The 20,553-nt window shown below is 34.7% G+C and overlaps 1 protein-coding gene across 5 annotated transcripts in view; it reads right to left on the bottom strand.

The window, feature by feature from the left end:
• Positions 1-17,421, bottom strand: part of LOC121427055 (diacylglycerol kinase theta-like) — a 74,275-nt gene extending 56,854 nt beyond the window's left edge. The window contains exons 1-2 of one of the 5 annotated variants that reach the window (XM_041623390.1): positions 16,994-17,421; positions 2,699-2,778 (exon numbers count right to left, since the gene is read on the bottom strand). In XM_041623390.1, the coding sequence (XP_041479324.1) occupies positions 2,699-2,778; positions 16,994-17,171 (258 nt within the window). In that variant the 5' untranslated portion in view covers positions 17,172-17,421. The remainder of the gene's footprint in view (positions 1-2,698; positions 2,779-16,993) is intronic. The other 4 variants (XM_041623392.1, XM_041623393.1, XM_041623394.1 and 1 more) reach the window with 4 other exon arrangements.
• Between the last annotated feature and the right edge of the window lie 3,132 nt (positions 17,422-20,553).

Below are 20,553 nucleotides of genomic sequence, written 5' to 3' on the forward strand. Positions count from 1 at the left end.
GGGAAAGAATTTAAACGATGCATAAAGCAAATAGGCGACATACATACTGTATCATTATAATTTTCCCTTTAGTCTTAGTACATTATTGTTTATTTTATCAGTGAGCATTACGAGATGGAATTTCTATACTAAATATGATTTCACACATGTATAACAAGGAGATTTAGTGCCATTTTTCTCCTTATTTGGAGCAAAGAAACTGACAAACTTGAGGTTTAAAAATAAAAACAGAACAAAATTTTCAAAATCACACTATAGTTTAATATCTACTATTGATCTTTTATTTAAACAAACTACGGACTGTAAGTCCATGAAAAAACTAATCTGCTGAAAATATATTTTTTCATTTAACATTCCAAATTTGTAATCATAGTAGAAAACAATCTTATTATATTTTAAAATCTTCAAAATGTAATCTTCCTTCCCTTTCATTTTGAAAAGTGAACATAATCATGCCCTAGATATCAATCACATTAGTGTAGAGTGCATGTACAACTGTCGAATATCATAAATAATGAAAGTCATGATTAGAAATTCCATGCAGCTTCAATAAAAAAATGTGATAATCCAAGTAGGTAAAATAACCAATAGGATAAAACCATGAAATAAATACAAATAAAGGCAAATAGCAGAATACAAATTGGCCAATATAACCCATGATTTGAATGTAAGAAGGGATGGTTGCTAGTACAAAATACAACCACTAAAAGACATATATGTTTCATGAACCCAACTTTGAACAAAATGTGCAAGCAAAAGGAAAATGAGTGTATGTTAGGGTTACAGTGGGTGTGTGGGAGTAAGAGGGTGTGTGTGTGAGGTGGCTGGGTTTGCACAGTGTCATATTGCTGCCTACGCTGCCTTAGTGCTGCCATCGCTCAGCCACCACTAGTCAAATCTCCCGAGCATCTCCTTTTACTGGGCAGCTACAAATATCTCCCTTCCATAAATATCAGGTCTATTTTTAGCCCTCGCTGCTCGAGTCTTTTTATAGCTGCCGTGTGTGATCACTTGGTCTGTCGTCAAGCTAGACCACATGAGGCGGTGCTTCATTGTGGTAGAGTGGCGATGAAAGAGAAAGAGAGAGGATAGAAGTGGGTCTTTGTAATTGTTATCACTAATAGCCGGCACTGTAAGCTTTGGCATCGTCTGGTATCTGGCTTTGCGATGACAGTTTAATAAACCATATGTAAAGTCTATTTAGGCTACCTGTAAGAACAACCCTGCCAGCCAGCCAGTCTGAGCTGAGTAGAGTTGAGCTGTGAGAGAAAGAGCTTCCAGGGTAGATTTGGTGTGTGTATTAATGCAGACATAAATTGCAGCCATAATTAGTATGCTTGGCAAATAAGCTACAAAAGGCCAATATCAATTTAAACACACATTGAACTGTGATCTATTCATTTTTGTTATGAACTGCATTTAAAATTACCATTTGGTTTATTTACAGTGGTTGCTTATGAGAAAGCTTCAAACTAATGTACATCCTTCACATTTCAATCCATTCTATGAATAAGAATTATTTTTTAATCGTTTTTTTTTACTGTGGAGAGGTTGGTTAAGGATCCCAACCAAATTACACATAAGCCTATTTTTCTTTTAAAAATACATCACTGATCTGCTAATAATACAGAATACAGTCAGACAATGGACATGTATGATCATCATTAACATGAAAAACACATCCAATTTTTCCCACTGTCTCCCTCTTTCTCCACATGCATTTTTGCACTATAAAATGCTAAACAGATTTTAAGGAAAGATGTGGATCAATGTTGTCCTGTCAGTGAGTGATGATCTTTTGCTTGTCTTTTTTTTTTGGGGGGGGGGTGCCCCAACCTTCTTGTCCAATTGCATTTCTATTTCACATCTTATAATCTGGTAATGAATTAGAATATAAACATACAATTTTCAGATATTTATCGTAGATTTAACAAACAAACATATAAAGTGTATTCATTGCCCCCTACAAGTAAAAAAAAAAATGCTCAGCATCTTATACAAAAAAGCAAATAAGCCTTTATAAATTACGTTACAAATATTAAACTCAACCTGAGCTTTGAACCCATTACTTTCTGTTCATGAGATGAAACCTGAACCAACATCCTACAAATGATTTCTGCCTCTCTTCACTCACAAATTTCTTTCTGCCATCATTACACTTCTCCAACAAAAAGGTTTGGAAAGGCTTGATCTAAAGGTATGTGTAAGCTTTTATCATTAAAGTCAGTTCATTACAACACCTTCTGATGAATATTTGGCAACAGCAAAGAAATTAGGAAAGATACTTTTAACATCAAGACTCTGATATCAAAGTCTGAAAGCATATAAACTTTCAATTTTCTCTCTCATGCACTTACGTGTAGCATCCATCACAGCAAAATAAAATAAGGGTGGTTGTCTTCTTTCTCACCTAGGAAAAGGTTGAAATGTACTTTTCAATGTACAGTGTAATGGGTTACCTTTATTTCTTTCATCTGTATCATTTCCTCTTTCATGTAGTCATATGGCTTTTGGAAAGTACATGTAAAAGAGAATCCACACTCAACACCAACAATACACATTCCATAATACTGCCCTAAAATCATTTAAAAACTTGTTTTCATCCTGTACATGTACAGTATGTGTATCAAATACAATACCATATTTTTCTACAAACTTAAACCATGATTTCATTTTGTACACTTTGGGATGATCATACCTTTATCCTATCTGCTGCTATTGTTGCACATGGTGAAATACCTGCTTCCGTGCATCGATCATGGCTCACAAAGTTACAAACTGCAGAAAACAAGAAAGAAATCATCAAATCCTGGATGTTAGTAATTTTGGTCTAAATTTGATACATACAATAGCATAATAAGTGTAAGCATGAGATGAACATCATTCCACGATGCAAAGAATACGCATTGCATGTAATTACCAAAGTTGTCTGATAGAAGTGCGATGGTGTAAATGGCAAAAAACCTGCTAGCCCAAAACAGCATCTGTGAATCTTATTGTTTAATACAAAATTCAATTCAAGGTTTATTAAAAACATGAGATGCAGCCAAATTGCTTCATTGGTCATGTATACAAAGTACAAACAATTAAAAGACTCATTCCATATTTCAAACATAAAAAAGCAGTAACCTTTGTAAAAACTGACATGACAAATATGTGTATAGTTGATAAAGCAAGAATACTGAGGCAATGAAAATGAGAGTGGTAAAAAGAATAATAAGAAAATAAGCAAGTTGTAAAAGAATATTAAAAATATACGGATATTGAATAAAAGTGTTGATTTCCTCATAAAGGGGCTATTGCAAAATCAATTTGTTTTAAACTTGTAATATTGTTAATATCTACATGTAGGAGCATGTCAGAGATTGGTTTTGTTTTTTGGAGGAGGTAATCAGGCACTAAATGTTGGATATGTGGTTAAAAAGACGTTACGAAATCCAGGGTGAGTTTCTCAATTCTGTATTTAAGAGTAGGAATTTCCCATGATAGGCAAGCACTGTCATAATCTGTGTACTGTGAATGTAGTTTGGGCCGAATATTTTTCTACAACTGTACAAGCTCTTTTTTTAATTTGTTCTAAACTTATTGTACACTGTATGCTTCTTGTACATGTAAGCCCACCATTAAAAACTGGGGTGCAATATTCCATAACAGGATGTAGCCCATCATGTATACCAATTTCAGGTTCGATAGAGACAGCAAATATCGCTTTAAAAGTCTAAACATCCATGAACAACTTTCTGTTATATATTTTATGATTCCCATGATATGTAGGTCCCATTTTAGATTGGATTGCATGATTACACCAAGATTTTTTTTGACTAAAATTTTTGTAGAGATGAGTTATCAATATGAAAGCTTGGCTCAGCAGGAGGAAATATTGAGAAGTTAGTGAAAAATATTTTGAAGGGTTCAACTTCATTGAAACAAAGTCCCAAGCAAGCGAGCAACAGTTTTGACCTTTTCAAAATGAAAATCTAATTTTGTGAGTTTTTGGCTCAAATGTACAGGTAATATTAAGAAGTAACATCACTATTTATCCCTTTTCCATTCCTTTTCTTTTCTTGGTCATGAAATGGAGGGGGAGGGGGTGCCTGTGGTCTATGCCCACCATCTGCATGTATACGACAAACTACTGGCGAAGGATAACCCTCATAAACTGTGTTAAAATTACATACTGTATGTACATGTACATGCATGTACATGCATATGAGTAATTGAATCTTTTGATTCATGTAAAAAGGTTAAATTCATTGCTATCACTCTTAGAACCAACCTTTTACATTTGTTTCTGTATACAGGCTCAAGTGTTGTTTTTTTTTGTTTCATAAAGTTATGATAAAAATGTTTCCTATGTAATATAACATACATGTAACATGATTATAATGTAATATACCATTATAATGAATAATAATTTCTTCTTTCCCACTACGTTCCTCTTCCCTCTTTTTCTCCTTTTCCGTTTTTTTTTTGGGGTCAGCCAGTTACATATGTTATTAGAAATCTACATACCTGTATGTTGTTGAGTTAGAGAATTAAAGGGGAAGTTCACCCTGAAGAAAACCTTGTTGTAAAAATAGCAGAAAAAACAGTAAAAAATATTGGAAAAGGTTTGAGGAAAATCCGTTAAAGAGTAAGAAAGTTATTAGAGTTCAAAAATTTGGATTTGTGACGTCATAAACGAGCAGCTGCCCCATGTGTTATGTAATATAAAATGCATGAATTTCAAATTTTGTATGGTTCCTGATGACTTGATTTTGTTTTCTATTCATGATCGGGTGTGAAATGATTTGTCTATTGATATACAAAAGGTACAGTGAAAAACCATTTTCAATTTTCTGAGAAAATGACATTTCATCGATTTTTTACCATTCGCTATGTAGGAATGCTGCTCGCATATGACGTCATAAATCAAATAATTGAAATTCTAATAACTTTTTAAGTATTTGATGATCTTTTCTCAAACCTTCGGCAATATTTTTTACTATTTTATTCTGCTATTTTTACAACAAACTTTTTGTCAGGGTGAACTTCCCCTTTAAGGACCCCATTCCAAAGAGGAGACCTTTGAAGGACTTCTGAAAGACCAGAAACTGGCAAGGTCTTACAGCAGTCTTCAAGATCACTGAAAATTGTCATCTTGTGGAATGGGTGTTTTATACATGAATCTGGATTATCTCAACTACTGTACATGTACGCCTCCATGTGCATGTCAATTCATGTAAAACTAAAAATATGTACTTAGCAACTAAAATAAATATGAGACATGTACTGAATGTTTTATCAATTCATTCAGTATTGGTAATGTCTAGAAATTCTATAAAAGCTACATGTGCACATGTACATGTAAGCAAGACAATTGAAATATCTCAGTTTTCATACATCATATTCATTGAAAACCCTACCCCCTCCCCGCATAGTTGGAATAGCCAACATTTAATGCACAAGTAGAAAAAGGTAATTCCAATAAGATTTATAATATCCTCTATCTTTTCCCTTTCTTCTAATTTCAGCAGTGACCTTTCCCAAAGTAATTTTCATTCTGGACCATGCTCTATAGTTCAGAGGCATGACTACATTCTAATAAACTATGCATAATACTGAAGCTGTCTCCTAGAAAGAGAGAGAGAAGACCTTATCTTACATGCCCATCCATCGCTGCTATCAAAAGGTCAGGGGTCAAGCAAGGCAAAATTAATGAAATTAGGTTGAATTTAATTTGGATATTTCGGGAAATGCACTTTTCATCAAATCTTCTGACATTATTATGTAGGAAAAAAATGACTCAAGCAAAATAGACTTGTACAGGTGAGAAAAAAGTGGAAAATCAGAATGCAATTCTTTTTTACTTTCAGATCAACCATTTGAACATGTCAAAAAAAGAAATAAGTGTAGAGCATGAAATAAACTATGGGAAAAGGTGTTCTGATTTAATTCATACAGGAAGTTTGGGTCAAGGAAATTTATTCACATTAGCTATTAAATTTGAAAGCTTAAAAGCACAAAATCGGTAAATTCGCAATAAAAATAATGCACCGAAAATGTGAATTTTGAAGATATTCATAAAACAATATTTTCAACTAATATATACATGAATGACTATTTTACTTGAATAATGCATTTTAACTCAAATAATGAAATACTTTGACAATTCATAATTTTCATCTGCTTTTCATGACGTTATAGTAAAGGGATGATATGTAACTATGCTTTATCAATAATTTCAAACCAGGCCAATCTAACCAAAGTGTAGCCAACCACGATTCATTTATTGTATACTATCCTACCCAAACTGGACACGGAATATACACATGTACGTGTGGCCATGTCCACAAGAATATAAAATAAGGGATGATCAAGAGAAAAATGATGTACATGTAGGAATGCAGAGTACTGTATTGCACTCAATTTTAAATTGTCCGTGTTACATGTATGCTCTTTTTGGCCACACATATTGCACTCAATTTTAAATTGTCCAAGTTTGATTTCATCCTCCATTCAAATCTGAGTTCTTATTTATAGAATTCACAAAAAATAAGATTTTTTTTTACAGATTAACATCATGTGCACTAACTTCATTCTACAAATAATCAACAACCTCTCAATTTCTGTCAGTTATCATCATCCAACTAATAAAACTACCAGCATGAAACCTCATTTTTATCAACCCAATATTCATAATTTCATTACAATAAAAAACAGGGCAGAAATTGTGATATTTTTAAATCTAAAAGAGGGCTTGTAATATCTAGGTCCCTTACCACTCTGTTTGTAAATTCAGAATGAAATGAAATGAATCATGCAATGTTTAAATTTGTTTCTTAACAGGTCGAGAGTTTACCAACTGATAAAAACCAAATCAGCTTCATCTTGTCAATAAGGTGGGGGTAAACCCCAACAAATTTGTTGTTTCATTATCCATTTTTATTTAGTCGAGTTTACTTTTCTCCAAATTCTATTCCTCAAAATTTCTATTTCAATTTAAACCATACATAAAAAAAAATATGTGACCAGGCACCACAAAACTCACTGAAAGTCATCAAGAAAGATATTTTAGTTTTTAACATAGCCCTTCTGAAATAGGAGATTGTAAGCATTATAATGATATACATGTATAGCTCATTAACAATGATTGATCCTTATCCTAACCCACTCAAGTTAAGGCCTGGTCACACCGACCGACCGAGCGTTGTTGGAGCGGTCGTGGAGTGGTAGGGAGAGAGGGTCGAATTTCGCTCTCAAAATTGGGGAAAAAATAGAAAAAAAAAAAAAAAAAAAATCGAAAATGGTGAACGGTAGCGAGCGGTGATTATTTTTTCTCTCCGCTCCACGACCGCTCCAACAAAGCTCAGGCAGTGTGACCAGGCCTTAAGAGGAGAATGTTCATGACAATGAGAAAGGGAGAATTACTACATGTTGTCTATTGAAGAGCACTTAGGCCTACTATTCCACTAAATTTGTAGAAAAAAGGAAAATTTAAAATCAATATAATTTTAATAGAAGGAATTATCAGATTGACCCCAAAGTTCACAAACCATATAATGACTTAATGAGGTACATGTGTACATGTACATTCTGTCCATTAGTTTGAACTAGTATCAATGTAGAACAAATAGGGGTTCAGATGAATATTCAGATTTTTGTGAAAACAAAATATGATCATCTGAAAAAAATATTTTTCATGAAAATCAGGGAAGAAAATTACCCATACATGTACTACAATGTACATGTACATGTAGGTGTCTTATCCATTAAGGAACATTATTTCAGTAAATTGGAAATATCAGTTCTCAGTCTGGATTTGGATTATTGGTAGAACCTAGAAGTAGAATTATGAAAATCAAATACATAAATTGAGATTTTCCATGAAATAATTTGTTTCATAATGGCATGTTGTACTTTAAAGGTCAAGTCCACCTAAGAAAAATGTTGATTTGAATCAATAGAGAATGGCTTATGTCGAAAGGGTGGGTGCTGTCGCGTTAGGGTGCGTCAACGCGAACACGAAGATTCGTCCAAAGCCCCCCGGTTTGGCCGAAAGGGTGCGTTGGGAGCGCCACGTCGCGTCGCGTTCACTGGAACGCGCCCTTTCGTCCAAAGCCCCCCCCCCCGGTTTGGACGAAAGGGTGTGTTTAATAATAATGAATAACTAAATAAAAATACAAATATTTATAAGAAAGCTGAATATAAGGTATTTTGTCAAACATTGCCAATTTGCACGTAAAATAGTGGATTTTCAATCATTTAAAGCATTGACAATTTGAGGAAAAGAAAGAAAAGTTCAACTAAGAATAATAATGATAATAATAATAATAGTAATAATAATAATAATAATAATTATGATAATAAAATCAGATACCAACCCTTGCAATACGCCACTTGGCGCCAATTTTTCACTCCAAATTCATTTCCATAAATTCACTCTTTGGGGTGAAAATTATTATTATTATCATTATAATAAGTATTATTATTATTATTGTTATTATTTTTATTATTATAAGTATCATTATTATTATCTTCTCTTCTTTTCAATAAATTTCTGTACTAATCATCCACTCACACACAGCAAGAATCAAAGATCCTCAAAACACAAAATTAATGAAGTCCACACATATACACATGTACATTGTAAAAATGTGTAAAATACACATGTTGCTAATGTACATGTACAGTATACATGTAGCAATACTCCTTGGCTCTTGATAAATTTCCAATTTGTATGTTGATCCTTTGGATCTGGCATTTCAAGGATTCGCATCTCACCTGACTCACTTTACTTTCACCTTTGCCAAATTTGGTGGTGTTTATTTTAACTCTGAAGAAGATTGCAAAATTATCACTCCACTTCTTAAACCAGAATATCATACTTGCTATGTATTCAGATCATAAAAATACGCTAAGAAATCTGTACCCTGTGAATCCCAATTTTTTTGTGAATTTTCAGATCATGTTTCACTCTACATGTACTACTATCTTGAACTGGTTTCCCTTAAACCAGTTTTAAAACCTGTTTTGAGGATCAGTTTGTTAGCATTCTCCTAAAATGTTTTCCAGAACCCACTTTACATGTACAACTGTAGGTATTGGTCTCGCAATGGGCTTGCTCTCAGTGGGGTCACCCAAGATCATACGAACACTACACTACTTCTGGGAGAAGATGACTTCCCGAAGACCAGTTGTGCCCTTACATGTACATGTACATGTAAATACACATCATTTTAAACCAATTTAACAAAATAAAGTGCTGAAATACAAGGGGGAAAAATTCATCGAAAAAAAACATAACAAAACAAACAACACCAAAAAATATTCCTCAAGTATGAACATCTGTATTTTACGTACATGTAATAGGACATTTGATGATAACTATTGCAATAAAGAATAATTACAGTGTGAGTACATGTACACACCCTGTCAAGATGGTATGAGCATGCTATACACATATCTATCACTTTTGGTGGAAGTCAATTGCTTAGTAGGGGAAGGCAGGGTACATGTAAGTTGTGACACTTTGCATTTTGCATGTTCAAATTGATATGACTAATAATATTGTAGAAATAAATACCTTGCCTGTAAATTTGATTCTTAAGAAATATTTTTCACCTATATATACAGTAATGTTTTACCCCCACACTGAAATTCATTGTGACCTTCGAAAAAACCGATGTCAAATGGCTCAACTTACCCCATCTGTGGGGCAGTTTGTTCCACCTTCTGGGGTAAGTTGAGTCTCAAAAACTGTGTACAAAATGTTTGTGAGAAGAACCAACATGTCATTTTTTCATTTCAAGTCTTTTCACTTGCTAATTTTCTATACATGTGTAAATACTAACATCCTCTAAAAGTAAAAGGACTGTCATGTGAATTTGCACCTTACTGGCTGCATATCAATGGCTTTCCAAGATTTTTTTATTTTTTATCATACATTACCATAAGAATTACCATGGCTCAACTTGCCCCTTGTTGGCTGGCTCAAAGTACCCCAGTCCAAACTTAATGCGATATTATGACATCCACACATTTCTCATGCATCCATCATGTAAAGACTATAACAAGAATGAAGATCCATACCTACACTGACAATATTGTTCTTATTTCTTTATTTTATTTAAAGACGTGTGTGGGTAAAAAACACTGATCAATTTTACATCCTTTTTACTCTTTTGGCTGAAATTTGTATTTTTCCCTCTAAAAAAGTAATTTTTTTGTTTCAAAGTCAAAAATAATTTGGTGGGGTAAAGGGTTATAATGGGTCATCAATACATGACACCACCACAATGTCTGACTAATTCATTATTGGCCTGGAGGTAGTGGCTCAACTTGCTCCTATGCTCAACTTACCCCGCCTTCCCCTACGCGTTTTGATCTCCTACCAAATTGACTTTTTTGTTCAAACAATTCTTTTTGAAGTATTTCTCGAGAACTTCTCAAATATTACCAAATATTGAGGAAACGATATCTTGAATGCTTAAAGGTCAAGTCCACCTCAGAAAAATGTTGATTTGAATGAATAGAGAAAAATCAGACAAGCACAATGCTGAAAATTTCATCAAAATCGGATGTCAAATAAGAAAGTTATGACATTACAAAGTTTCGCTTATTTTCAACAAAATAGTTATATGAACGAGCCAGTTAAATCCAAATGAGAGAGTCGATGATGTCACTCACTCACTATTTCTTTTGTTTTTTATTGTTTGAATTATACAATATTTCAAATTTTATGAATTTGACGATTAGGACCTCCTTGCCTGAAGCACAAAATGTTAAAATAATGGAATTCCACGTGTTCAGGGTGGAATGAAACTTCATTTTACATGACAATGACGAGAAAATAAAAATATTTCCTATTTCATATAATAAAATACAAAAGAAATAGTGAGTGATTGATGTCATCAACTCTCTCATTTGGATGTAACTGGCTCGTTCACATAACTATTTTGTTGAAAATAAGCGAAACTTTAAAATGCCATAACTTTCTTTACATCCGATTTTGATGAAATTTTCAGTGTTATGCTTGTTGAATTTTACTTTTTTTTTCAAATCAAGTTTTTGTTGGGGTGGAATTGTCCTTTAAGCCTGTAAGACCTGGAAAATTCTAATTTCCACTCTTACCCATACACTGACTTCATAAATGCCATAACTTCTGCATAATAATACATCACATTAATAAAGTTCTTCAAAACTTCATACATGTACATGTAGATAGATCAAGGTACCAGTCAAATGAGTCATAAACATTAACATTTAATTCATATAAAATTAATTCAATTGATCCATTCATTTTTCCAAAATTTTCACTGGAAGAAATTTTGAAATATAAAAGAGAAAATAAAGAAATAAAAAATAAAAACAAGTGTCCAAGTGAATCTCGCCTACAATGTACATTACATGTACGTGATTCAATATAGCAGTAGTGCTGACTTAGAAAACTAAAATAATCATTCACAAAATGAGAAAACACCATTCATATAATGATACAATACTATGTTCATTGATCCTTAATGACATTTGACCTTGATCATGAGACCTACATGTACTGTAAGACTTGTCAGTGATACTTAATAAATTACATGTAATCAATAAACTTTCAAAGAAAGTTAAACAATATGAATTAAATATATACCCCCAACTTGGCCAAAGTTCTGTGACCTTAAATGACCTTTGACATTGGTCATGTGACCTGAAATTCAGGCGAACATTCAGTAATACTTCATCATCCTTATTTCAAAGTGTCATGAACTAGGTTCATATACTTTTAAGGTTATGACGACATTTAAAAAACTTAACCTTGATAAAGATTTTGATGTTGACTCCCCCAACATGGTCTAAGTTGATTGACCCTAAATGGCCTTTCACCTCGGTCATGTGACCTGAAACTAAGGCAATATGCTCAGGAAAACTTGATTAAGCTTAAATGTATGTCCCAGTTGTTTGTTGTATGTATTAAAGTTTTATACATTAAATAGTATTGTACAAAAATTAAAGTTTTTAATTTGTTACTTCTTATCTATCTACACTGTAGTATTAGGCTAAAGATGTATTAATATTGAAAAATGATTTGTAGCCCAAGGCATAAGTGATGTTGTGTCTCGCCCACTTATGAAAGTAAACAGAATTGAATCCAAAGTTCATTGTAAAATAAATGAGATGGAATATAGCTGGAAGAGTCTTTCATGTAGTCTTTAATGTCGACCTCAAAATGACCTTTGACCTTAATTACCATGTGAACTCTGAACACAATAACATGCAGGTCTCCCAAGTACAGTACAACCTACATGTAAGTTTGGTTCAAAAGTGACTTACGGTTGCAGCGTTATGTCATAACAATGACCTCGAAAAAATGACCTTTGACTTGAATACCATGTGACCTCTGACTGCACCATGATATGCAGGTCTCCTACATGTAAGTACATGTACATCTACAACCCGGTTTGGGTGAAAAATTTATTACGGTTGCGGAGTTATTTGTCATAATCTTGCACGTACATTGTAAACTTTTACGTTGACTTGAAAATGACCTCTGAAGGCTCTGATCTTACCATGTGACCTCTGGCTGGAGCATAACACGCAGGTCCCCCAAGTCCATCTATCATAGCTCTCTTATGGCACCTAACTCTGTAACCATAAGTCACTTTTCAATCAAACTCTAGTTTGATTGAAAAGTGACTTATGGTTGCGGAGTTACATGTAGGTGCCACAAGAGAGTCTTGCATGTAAACTTTGACATTGACATGAAAATGACCTTTGACCTTACCATGTGACCTCTGACTGCAGCCTACCATGCAGGTCCCCGAAGTCCATCTATCTTCCAAGCTTGGTTGAAAAGTGATAACGGTTGCAGAATTATGTGTCATAAAAAAGTCTTGCACATACTGTACAAAACATTAACGTTGACCTGAATACAAGCCCTTTAGAGTAAGGATTGGATCCATGTTGTTTAAATTCTGGTCACTGAATTCCTTTGTTCTTGCTTACAGATACATTGATGTCCAGCATTATAATATTTACATAATTTTGTAGTTTTTTTTTTCTCAGTTCACACACAGTTCAGACAAAGTTGCATGGTATTGTTTACTATTATTACTCAATGCACTGACATTATAAAGACATCTTTCACTTAAAATGTACAAACTACATGTATACCAGTAACAGTAATTTCTATAAATTTACAAGACTTCCAACCCCCTTCTCTTTCTGTTTTGAACCTTTTATTTCTTTCTTTTTTCTCTGTCATGTAAAAGTAAGTTTTATTCCTCCCAGATCATGTAAAACTATCTTTGTGGTTAGGTCAAGTTGGTCCATATTGTCAAATCTATAAAAAAATTAAAAATAGAAATATTGTATTATAATTCAAATAACAAAAAAAGCAAAAAAGAAATAGTGAATTATACATGTATGTACATGCACACATGATTTGACTCTCTTATCACTGTGTTGTGCTGCGAAAATCAGCAAAACTTGAAAATGTCATATAAACTTTCTTATTTTACATCCAATTTTGATGAAATTTTCAGTGTTTTCAAATAGACACAGGTTTGTTATATATTCAAACCAACATTTATCTGGGATGAACTTGACATTTTAGCACGTTTTCTTCATGCAACTATTTCTTGACCATGCATAATTCATATCTTACACTTATAAGGTCTCATACTCATAACAAGAAAGTATTACATTTACATTATGAACTATGTTTACGAATAGATAGCGGCAAAAGCCCGAAAAATTCGCTCAAAATCATAATTTGCTCGTGCAAATGAAACTTTGGTTGCTTTGATCACTTTCTATTGTTCTAACTCAGTCATGCGTTCATTGTAAACGTTAAGATGGGCTTAAAATGAAAAAAAGAGCTCTAGGCATAAACATGAAGCAAATTATGATTATGATCATGATAGCAAGAAGAATACACTGAATTACCTGTTCATTTCCAGGGGATGGACACAAGACACAAGATCATCAAGTGTATATGTGGACTTTTTCAAAGCACTGACCAGAGACCAATCAGAGTGGTTCTTTCATAACTATTTGCCATTCTACATCTCGGGTCCATCATGAATTTGGATTTGGAAGTTGCTGAGTGCAATTTACAACCTTGTACACAGTAGGCCTATATCTGGGCAAATATGGACAGTCTATATATTTTCTTCCCTGTTTATTTACCTACAGGCCCAGAGACAAGTGTCTTGATACGTACTGTAAATAGATAGGCCTAGTTCTTTAAACAACCTAAAATAATCAATTGTATTTCTCAGCATTGACTCAGTACCAGGTTATCCTAACTCAATACAGGCCAACAATGTAGTTAATTTATATTTCTTGGGGAAAAATATAAAAACAAATTTGTGTTATAATGCACAAATGCCCCATCACATAACATCAAATGAAGGACTTCTGTAGTTTTCCTTTCTTTACTTAGAAATGATAATTGATAATTATCTAGACAGTTTGAACTTGTGAAACTTTATGTTCATTGAGAAATGGAGGTTTTAAGTCTCTCCCCCCCAAAGGCGCCGAAAGCGGGGGGGGGGGGGGTAGGGGGGCACTTGCCCCCCCCCCCGAATAAAATTTTTGGGGGGCAAAACAAGATTTTGCCCCCCCCATGTGCCCCCCTAAAGTAGAAAAATGATGAATTATAAACGATGAAGGCACTTTTCTGCCTAAAAATGGTCATTTCCATTGTCAAAATTGAAAAAATTTAACCTACGGGACGTATCATAGTAAGCCTGGCGTCTTTTGATGAACATGTCCCTCTGTGAAACATACCATTGATAAGCCCCTTTTCCATCTTAATACAGTGTGATAACGTTTAACCTTTTAATAAATACATTTCAGACTAAAACCAAATGGCAAATTGAAAGTGGTTCACCAATGCATGCTGGCTGTGTCGGCTAACAAACGCGCGGTCGCCCAGAAACGCTCAGACCGGACCCGATATCACCAACGCGCGTGAACGCTAGTTACTCGAGCAACATATGGAATCTGAAAATGACTGTAAAACAGAAAATGTTAAAGAGTTAAAGAGGCTTGAGTAGTTGGATTATACATGTATGTAGGATAAATGAGAAGATGCTAGCTTGAGTCGGCGAATGGAGTGCAGAGCAGGAGTACTTACATGTATCTATCAAATACTCAATCCTCTTCTACCTTTTCTGGTTTACTGTCTTTTTTCAGGACTACCATTATTTAAGCAAAAAATTACTTGACTATCAACTCACAACTATCCATTTCCTCAACTATCAATTTTTAGTTCTTCCTCTATCCACTTTTTCGAAAACTCCACATGGTGTACCGTCAACCATATCCGCTATGTAAATGTTTTCTTCTAAATAATGTTACATAATGTACATTATGAACTGCGGTAGTTTGTTATGCAGTTCATGATTATTTACAAATGAATATTTCCTGATTTGATAGTCATCATTTCCTAGTTATGGTCAAATTTTCCCCAGAAAATATCATATGAAAAAAGAAGATTTTGAAGGAGTCATCCAAAAGTGCTTCCCAGCCATACAAAACATCAGAAGGAAACACATAAATCAAGTAATGAATGTTTTCAACTTTAATAATTTTCCGAAAAGTTTTAAACTGTTAGACAATTAAGCTTGTCATATTTCTTTTTCCTCCAATTACAAAATATGAAACGTATTGCCAATGTATGGATAATCAGGGACTACATGTATCTCCAACGCTGATGTCAGAAATGATTTGCATAGAAGGGGTATTTAAGTGCTTATCGACGTCTGCCACGTCAGAACAGTATGACATTTTTAATTTGAAGAGACATTCATTAGAATTTCTTTTGTTTCTGTTGTTACGCTTCTTCTGCTTAATACACTCCTTTTTTTCGGACAGAAATTACTTAAAACTTATGATGATTGTGCTCTCTCACGTCGTCCATGTATGTAGATGTACATGTACATATTTGTGAAAGGATATTGCATGAAAAATGCAATTTCTGGTATGTTGAGTCAATACGTAATTTAATTGATCAGACAAGAAAACCACATTCCGAAGCGATCGTTTTGCTCGTAGATTTCATAGGTTCTCATAAATTGTGAGTATAGTCTTTCGTAGTGAATTCTATGTTTGATTCTCAAGAAATTTATTTTTGAATGCTCTTAGAAACGAACCATTTTTACACAAAGTCCTTACCGTGGGGGGTCCCACACCCTCTCCCGCTCGATCGCTCCAGTATCTCACGCTGTCAAAAATATTGTGCCCCCTTCGGGATTTTGCCCCCCAAAAACTGAAAGTATTCCGGCGCGCCTGCTCCCCCCCCCCCCCCCCCACCAAATCTTGTCCAACAGATGTTTAAACCTTCCACTCCACTGATTAAGCTTCCACTACTTCAGGAATCAGGAATTACTATTTGACTAAAAAATTTACTCCATGCAAAGTTCCAACCAAGATCGTCCTGTGAAATCCTATACCCCTCCCACACTGATCCTCATAGACGTAGAGCATTTCACCCAAATTATATTACCCTATTACTTTACTGCTGGATGTACTCGAAAAATGTAGAAAGCTGCAGCATGCAGCCACCTTTCCAGGTCTAGCTTATGTTCAAGCTCAATCTTCCACAGGTATTCTATTTTAAAATTTAATTTAAACTGCATGTGAACATGTAGGGCAATATTACACACACCAACGATGTTACTTGTTGACAGTGCAACTGATCTTATCACTTTAATTCAGGTTGCGATTTATAGTCAATTATTATCATTTGTAGCTACACAGTGTATACTCGACATCTGTGTACAAATTTATGAAAATTGAATTTATAATCCTCTCAAATTTTATTGCAATGTTAAGTGTTATACATCATAAAAAACAGAATCATAGGGATTCAGGCAGTCAAGTACATGTAGCTCTAACTCTTTTTTACAATGATTTCACCTAAACTAAATCAGAATAAGAAGGACATATATATACTACAACAGTGTATTAAATCAACCAATAGTATAGTATACATAGTGACACTATACGTACGTACCTTCGCATATGTAACCCTGTCCAATGAATCCCCACAACATATCCGTACAATGGTGACAAAATGTTGGCTTATGAAAAGTCTTTTTCACAAATGTGTGCCCATGTGCATCCATCCCACTGTCTCTTACGGGATTCAAGTCCACTTGACGACCAAAAAACGAAGTTGCCGGTGTGGCCATCTTGTGAAAATTTAGTAACAGGCAATGTTGCCCGACTATATCCGTGCAACCTCAATAACAACACAGCCTCTCAAAGCTGTACGATTATCGTCCGTACGATACGGTATACGGCTGGCTGGTCGTGATCGTATACATAGTAAATACACACTGAAGTGACACACGGCATTACATGTATACACTGTACTACTGCATTTGGGCAGAGCTCCAGAGTAAAGTGTCGTCGGATCTGAGCCGGGTCGGTCGTAAAAGCGATGAGAGTAGACGCGAATTAAACCATTGTACATTTTTCGTGGCACCTTGCAGGGTTCTCTCAGTTTTACAGCAATTTTAGCCCTTGTAGCTATAGAATTACTATCATTACATAGAATTACCCATGAAATTATCTAAGAGGCATATTTTAGAAACAGTGAATTCAGAAGAAAAAAGAGAAGAAGAAATTATCACTCTTTTGCTGTACATATAGTCCGGGGTATTTTAGGGCTGAAATAATTGCATGTCATTATGAATTTTGCCATCATAATCGTCACATATCGCGTTGGATCGGGCTGTCTTGACTACCTTTGCAGCACTATGACAATCAACTATATTTTTCTTAAAGCTCAGTGCACCCAAGAAAAATACAAAAGGAAGGCATAACGCTGAAAATTTCATCAAAATCGGAAGAAAAATAAGAAAGTTATGACATTTGCTCAGGGGCGTATTGCAAGGCCATGCATGGGTATGCAGTGGCAGGGGGAGGGGGGCCAAAAAATTTCCAGAAATAGGCGACAGTAGCGTCATGAGTAAAAAAAAATAAGACTCAATGATAATAATAAATTGATAAAAAAAACCCAGAGTAAGTGAGAAATTTTGTTCACCTTTTCGTTATATTAGAATCTTACTTCGTGGTAGAAAAAACACATCTTGCACTTTTTCATGTCATTTTCTTTCTTTTCTCCTTTCTTTTTTGTTCTTGCAGTTTTGCGAGCCCGCCACTTTCATTTGCACGTAAGCCAGTGCTGTGTTGGAGGGGTCCGAGGGCGGAGCCCCCGGATCCTCTCGAGATTCAGCCATTTTAAACCTTGAAGACTGCATGGCTGTTATTTTTAATCAAGCAGTGGCGTAGCTACGGGGGGAGCCCAGAAAAAATTGGCAGAGCAAAAAAAAGAAAGAAAAAGGGAGAAAGAAGAAAATAAAGGAAAAGAAGAAGAAAGACAGAAGAAAAAAGGGGAAAATAAGAAAAGGAAGACGAGTGAATGAAATAATGTGAGGGGAAGACTTTCAATTAAAAAACAATCTTTCATGTTACAATACAAAATTTTTGCTTGCGCTTCGCTCCAGAATTGCCTGTTCGATGAGATTCATATCTTGCTCAATAGGCTGATATGGAGCAAGTTTTGAAGTCAGTATACAAAACATATGAGCTCGGACATCGAGCTTTCATTATTTTTTTTCATTTACAATTTTTTTTATGCTCAGTGTAAAAGTCCGTTTTATGGTCTATATATCAGTATTTAAAGCTCACGCTGCGTGGTCACATTGTTTGATTTGCCAAGTTCATGTTGTCTACGTGTATTCCATGATGTTCCATGAAATAAATCAGAATGCCCAGATTCTAGGTCTAAATCTAAAACATGCGCGATAGCCTGCATGTTCTTTTTTTTTTAATGTACTTAAATTATCCAGTTTGGCAGTTTCACATCAGAATATCAATGATTGTCTGCTCACGCTTCACGATCGCATTATTAATGATACCCAATTGACAATATAGTATTTATGATTTACAAAATATGAATAGAGTGTACGTCCCGCTTTTAGGTCTAAAATCTCAGTTTTCTTCCTCTCGTGCTTCGCGCTTGCATCAATTGTTTAGTTACATACCTATCCCATTTATTATACTAAAATTAGAATGACCAATTTTTAGGTCGGAATGACAAAAAAATTTGCTCGCGCTTCGCGCTCGCATTATTGAAATATATTGGCGTTTGCAGTTACCATCTAGTTACATACGAATCTTGTTCAGGATCACACATTACATTGCCCAGAAAAGTTCAGGAAAAAAATACATGAAAGTAAAAAAAATCGCTCACGCTTCGCGCTCGCACTTTTCATAAGGCTAATAAGATTATTTCATGTTTATGTTGTTTTATAAGAATAAAACTAAGAAGTCACTGATTGGGAAAAATATAGGTGAAGATAATTTCGGGCCCGTCCCAAATTAGCGAAGTCGGATCCGCCCTTGTGACACATACACACACACCGGAAAAATGGCCGGTGCCCCCCCCCCCCCCCCTGAAAAAGCAAGGACCCCCCAGTGCCCCCCCCCCGGGAAAAAAATCCTAGCTACGCCTCTGTAATCAAGTCACACGTATAGGCCGAGACGGGTTTTACATAACACATTACTTCAACACAAAGAGGCACAACATCATAACAAATGCGTGGGGGGAATCTAAAACGTAGTGAGCCAGCGAAGAGATCGAAAAGAAATTGGGCCTTTTGAAAATAAAATTGTCTGATTATGTCATTAAAGGGGCATGTCTTGACTATAGGGACGTATTGAAATGCTTCTTCAGGGGAGGTTATAGACTTCCTTCACATATGCTATCCTATTCATTCTTCCCGTTCTTTTTTATAGTTTTAATCCTCGATCGGCAGCCAAGCCGTGCTCTTGATTTTTTTTCCTTTTTCCTTTTCTTCCTTTTTCAATTGAGGTTTTCCTTAGCCTTTTAGCTCATTACATTATGTTCATTCCTGATTCTTTTTGCCTTTTTAAAGTTCCATTCCCGTTTAATTTTGCCATCTCTTAATTTATTTCCCCTTTCTCATTCTTTTATTAGTACTTGAGCATTATTTTTTCTTTCGCACATGTGTTTCCCTTCCTTTTCTCTTCCGTTTTATCTTTCTTCTCATTATAGGCCTATTCTTTCTTTTCTTTTTTTTCCTTTTCCATTTCCCTTCTTTTCGTTTCTCTTCGCCCTCTTTCCTCCTTTTCTTTCGATTTCCTTTCCCTTTCTTTCTTTCTTTCTTTCTTTCTTTTCTTCTTTCTTTCTTTCTTTCTTTCTTCCTTTCTTTCTTCCTACTCAGGCTTTCTTTCTTTTTCTTTCTTTTGTTCTTTTGTTCTTTCTTTATTTCTTTCTTTCTTTCTCCTTTTCCCCTTTTTTCCAGTTGACTGCCCCGACTTTCACGCCACTGAACAGTTATGCACAAATTGATAAGCAAATGAGAGAGCTGATGATGTTCAATCACCATATAAAAATGTTAAAATAATGGTAATACCACGTGTTCGGGATGGAATAAAACTTTATTTCTAATGACAATGAGGCTAAATAAAATATTTCAATGAAAGACAAAAGAAATTGTGAGTTGGTAATGTCATCAATCCCTGGCGCCTCTTATTTTGTAT

The sequence above is a fragment of the Lytechinus variegatus genome, chromosome 1 (genome assembly GCF_018143015.1).
Source record: "Lytechinus variegatus isolate NC3 chromosome 1, Lvar_3.0, whole genome shotgun sequence".
In the NCBI taxonomy this organism is placed as follows: domain Eukaryota; kingdom Metazoa; phylum Echinodermata; class Echinoidea; order Temnopleuroida; family Toxopneustidae; genus Lytechinus; species Lytechinus variegatus.